General features: G+C 48.1%; 1 protein-coding gene across 4 annotated transcripts in view; it reads left to right on the top strand.

Annotated features, from left to right (window-relative positions):
• The window catches only part of nfxl1 (nuclear transcription factor, X-box binding-like 1), a 20,102-nt gene that overhangs the window by 7,796 nt on the left and 7,306 nt on the right, over positions 1-5,000 (top strand). For 3 of the 4 annotated variants that reach the window (XM_069687682.1, XM_069687681.1, XM_069687684.1), the window contains exons 15-20: positions 1,097-1,217; positions 1,429-1,585; positions 1,698-1,789; positions 4,210-4,231; positions 4,357-4,479; positions 4,768-4,925. In XM_069687682.1, the coding sequence (XP_069543783.1) occupies positions 1,097-1,217; positions 1,429-1,585; positions 1,698-1,789; positions 4,210-4,231; positions 4,357-4,479; positions 4,768-4,925 (673 nt within the window). The remainder of the gene's footprint in view (positions 1-1,096; positions 1,218-1,428; positions 1,586-1,697; positions 1,790-4,209; positions 4,232-4,356; positions 4,480-4,767; positions 4,926-5,000) is intronic. The other variant, XM_069687683.1, reaches the window with a different exon arrangement.

A 5,000-nucleotide genomic window follows, 5' to 3' on the forward strand; every position in this document is an offset into this window, starting at 1 on the left:
TTGACTTTACATTTTTCAGACATTTTTCGGCAACAGGAAATTTTCAACACCCAGCTGGTGTCTCCTGACCTGACGCATTCTTTGGTCTTGGACAGTGAAGCTCCGCCCCTCTTGAAACGTGATGTCATCAGAACACCTCGTCGCTTCATCGCTGTCGTTTCAAGGGTCTCTGTTGACTGTTTCCAGAGTTTGACCCAAAATCTGATGTTTCTCTGCTCCAGTTTCCGGTTTCCATGGTGACATCACAGATGAAATCACTTCAGTGATTATTTACCAGAATAGCTGCTGATAAATTTTCTCTCGGTCGACTTCTGTGTACGTCAGCTTTATACTTTTTTCAAATTGTTCTGACATTTTGGACGCACGTGTCCGGATCCAGAGCCGGCCTCCGCTGGCCCTCCGGTTCCCACCAACAGTTCTCACGTCCAACCTGCTCAACTCATTAAAGTGAACTCTGTTAGTGGGAAAACTCACCATTGAAACGACAACTGATGATGTCATCGGTAAAGCCGTCCAACCAGAGGGTGTGTCTGCGTTTGTTTGGATGAAGAGGTGTGAATCGGTGGGAAAGCAGCTGCAGTGCAGGTTTTATCTGTCCGAGCTCACACTCAGTCGTATCAGCTGGAAAAACGCTCGCTGCGTTATTTTAATGGGACTCTTGAGCGGAGAGTGTCGACCGACAGAAGACGGACGCAACTTAAACACGTCCAAACTTTAGATCTGCTCATCGGTAGGAAGAAACAACCAGAGCTTCACACAAGTCATACAATGATTTACAACAGAAACAGTCATTCATTTGGTTAAAAAAAACAACCAATAAACGTCATAAAACACCACTGAAGAAATATAATCTGGTTTCTCTAGTTATTCCTCATGTTCTTACTGGACCTTCTAATCTCAGAAAACCTGGTTTCACACTGTGTTTAGATGGACTAGTTTTAAACAGGCTTCAAACTGGTTTAAGAGATGTGATTTTAGGCTGATTTTAAACTTCGTTTTAAACTGGTTTAATCTGGTTTGGGACCTGGTTTAATTTGGTTTGGGACCTAGTTTTGTACCTTCGGTCCGTGTTGACGGTGTGTCTCCTGTCCTTCAGGTAGCTGCTATCCCTGCCCAGAGACGGTGGAGATTCGGTGTTCGTGCGGGTCGACGGTGTTGGTTGTCCCGTGCGGCCGAGAGCGGAGCACCAAACCGCCTCGATGCAAAGAGGCTTGCAGGTGATGAGTCCAAACGCTCTGATGAAGTCTGCCAACACAGTTTATTATTGATTATTAGTAGAATCAATTCATTGAAGTGTCAATATTATCAGAACTGTGATTATTGTACTGTGAATATGTACTGTCCACATATGTTTGAGTTATTGTGAGAGTCAGCTGGAACATACAAACCAACTGGGGATGTAATTGTGTCCCTCTGTTGTGTCCACAGTTGTCCCCCGTCCTGCCACCACCTGACCAGAGAGACCCATCGGTGCCACCCGGGCGCCTGCCCGCCCTGCAGGCAGCCCTGCCTGCTGCAGCTGCCCCGCTGCAGCCACACCTGTCCACAGCCCTGCCACGACCTGGTGCTGGTCAAGTCCCAGCAGGTAGGCCGCTCGTGCTTCTCTGGGACGGACGACGTCCACTTTCACTTTTATTCCCGTTTGCTCTCAGACAGAAACAACAAAACTCTAAGAATGTTTTTGTTTGTGTGTTTAGGTTCAGTTAGCAGGTCCGTGGGAGCAGCCGTCTGAACCGGCGTTTGTGAAGAAAGCTCTGCCCTGTTCACCGTGCCAAGTCCCCATACCAACGTAGGTCCAACACAACATAGGTCCAACACAACGTAGGTCCAACACAACGTAGGTCCAACACAACGTAGGTCCAACACAACGTAGGTCCAACACCAACGTAGGTCCAACACCACGTAGGTCCAACACCAACGTAGGTCCAACACAATGTAGGTCCAACACCAACGTAGGTCCAACACCACGTAGGTCCAACATCAACGTAGGTCCAACACAACGTAGGTCCAACACCAATGTAGGTCCAACACCATGTAGGTCCAACACCAACGTAGGTCCAACACCACGTAGGTCCAACACCAACGTAGGTCCAACACCAACGTAGGTCCAACACAATGTAGGTCCAACACAACGTAGGTCCAACACAACGTAGGTCCAACACCAACGTAGGTCCAACACCACGTAGGTCCAACACCAACGTAGGTCCAACACAACGTAGGTCCAACACCAACGTAGGTCCAACACCACGTAGGTCCAACACCAACGTAGGTCCAACACAACGTAGGTCCAACACCAACGTAGGTCCAACACAACGTAGGTCCAACACCAACGTAGGTCCAACACCACGTAGGTCCAACACCAACGTAGGTCCAACACAACGTAGGTCCAACACAACGTAGGTCCAACACCAACGTAGGTCCAACACCAACGTAGGTCCAACACAACGTAGGTCCAACACCAACGTAGGTCCAACACCAACGTAGGTCCAACACAACGTAGGTCCAACACCAACGTAGGTCCAACACAACGTAGGTCCAACACAACGTAGGTCCAACACAACGTAGGTCCAACACAACGTAGGTCCAACACCAACGTAGGTCCAACACCAACGTAGGTCCAACACCAACGTAGGTCCAACACAACGTAGGTCCAACACCAACGTAGGTCCAACCAAACACCAACGTAGGTCCAACACCAACGTAGGTCCAACACCAACGTAGGTCCAACACCAACGTAGGTCCAACACCAACGTAGGTCCAACACAATGTAGGTCCAACACAACGTAGGTCCAACACAACGTAGGTCCAACACCAACGTAGGTCCAACACCAACGTAGGTCCAACACCAACGTAGGTCCAACACAATGTAGGTCCAACACCAACGTAGGTCCAACACAACGTAGGTCCAACACCAACGTACGTCCAACACTTGCTTCCTTTTACATCACGGTTTGTGGAAATCTTCCCAGTTTAAAATGACCTGCAACAAACAAGCTGTTTTCTTCAGTTCTCTGAAGTAAGTTGGATGTAAAACTGTAAAGAGTTCAAACCACTGATTCACATCTTCTGTGGAAATAAACACAACTCTGTATTTATCACGACAGCAACACAAATACCGTCTACACATCCTGAAGTTCACATTCTACACACATACCACACACACACACACATTCTACACACGACACACTACACACATACCCACCACACTTTAGTCTCACACCAACACACACAAATTCCAAGGTTCCCTGGTCCCGTCATAAATCATTAGAGCCGAGATTAAAAAACAGTGTGTGTGTGTGTGTGTGTGTGTGTGTGTGTGTGTGTGTGTGTGTGTGTGTGTGTGTGTGTGTAATGGTTGTTTTGCCAGCAGCCTGCAGCTCGGTGACGCAGTGAACATCCAACACCAACCATCTGTGTGTATCTGGTGTGTTTAAGACACTCAGGCCAACAGCTATAAGCGTCACGGACACTGTGTGTGTGTGTGTGTGTGTGTGTGTGTGTGTGTGTGTGCGTGCGTGCGTGCGTGCGTGCGTGCGTGTGTGTGTGTCAGTGTGCAGCGGTTCAGAAGACAACAGATGTTTGATATCTGAGGTGGTCTGACGAGAACTAAACTGTTCCGATGCGTGAACGTTGATGTTCGACTTTTCTGCCACGTTTCCATTGAAAGTCGCACAAAAGAAGCTGAAGCTGCAGTGATGTTTCAATGGGATGAAGGGAAATGAATGGAAATGAAGGGAAATGAAGGGAAATGAAGGGTAATGAAGGGTAATGAATGGTAATGAAGGGTAATGAATGGAAATGAAGGGAAATGAAGGGTAATGAAGGGAAATGAAGGTTAATGAAGGGTAATGAAGGGAAATGAAGGGTAATGAAGGGTAATGAATGGAAATGAAGGGAAATGAAGGGTAATGAAGGGAAATGAAGGTTAATGAAGGGAAATGAAGGGTAATGAAGGGTAATGAAGGGAAATGAAGGTTAATGAAGGTTAATGAAGGGAAATGAAGGGTAATGAAGGGTAATGAATGGAAATGAATGGAAATGAAGGGTAATGAAGGGTAATGAATGGAAATGAAGGGAAATGAAGGGAAATGAAGGGTAATGAATGGAAATGAATGGAAATGAAGGGTAATGAATGGAAATGAAGGGTAATGAAGGGAAATGAAGGGTAATGAAGAGAAATGCTGAACTGTTCTTGTGTTTGTCTTTCAGCACTTGTTTTGGAGAACACGAGGTAAGAACTTTTAGTTTTGTTTTTCATTTAAGAAGCAGCTTTACAAACTCTTTCACCCGTTGATCTCCATCAACGTTCACAGATGGACACAAGAGACCATAACAGACTGCTCTGTGTTTCATCAGGTCAGCCGGGTGCCGTGTCATCGTCAGGGTCGATTCTCCTGCAAACGTCCCTGCGGACGACCTTTGACCTGCGGCAACCACACCTGCAGCAGGGAGTGTCACCTGGTTACCGCCGGCAACAAGGTGAGGACCTTGTTAGCTTGTTTGTTAGGGGAGTTTACGAGACGTAACGGAACACTGACCGAAGCATCAAGCCCCGCCCACTGTGTCAGCTGACAGATGAACAGATAGGCGGTGTTATGATGTGTAAACCCGTCTAAACTCCACCCACTGCCCTCCTCTTCCTTACATGTGATCAGTGTTTTTATTATCAATGATCCAGAAATGTCGATCAAGCTGATCAGCTGGACGTCAGGTGGATCACCCATCAATCACTCTCTCTCTCTCTCTCTCTCTCTCTCTCTCTCTCAGCAGTGTGTGGTGTGTGAGGAGAGCTGCTGTAAGCCCCGCCCCTGTGGCTGTCCCCACCCCTGCCCCCGTCCCTGTCACCCTGGCGACTGCCCCCCCTGCAGCCAGATGATCCGCCAGCGCTGCCATTGCAAGATCAGCCTGCTCTACGTGGACTGCACGTCAGTACCTGCTGTTACCACGGCAACGGCACCGGGAGCCCGGCGCCAGTCGGGCCGCTTCAAGAGTTGACACGC

This window comes from Brachyistius frenatus, unplaced genomic scaffold, assembly GCF_029030835.1.
Source record: "Brachyistius frenatus isolate BFR_SWC_R1_liver_20210118 unplaced genomic scaffold, ASM2903083v1 Contig_480, whole genome shotgun sequence".
Lineage (NCBI taxonomy): Eukaryota > Metazoa > Chordata > Actinopteri > Embiotocidae > Brachyistius > Brachyistius frenatus.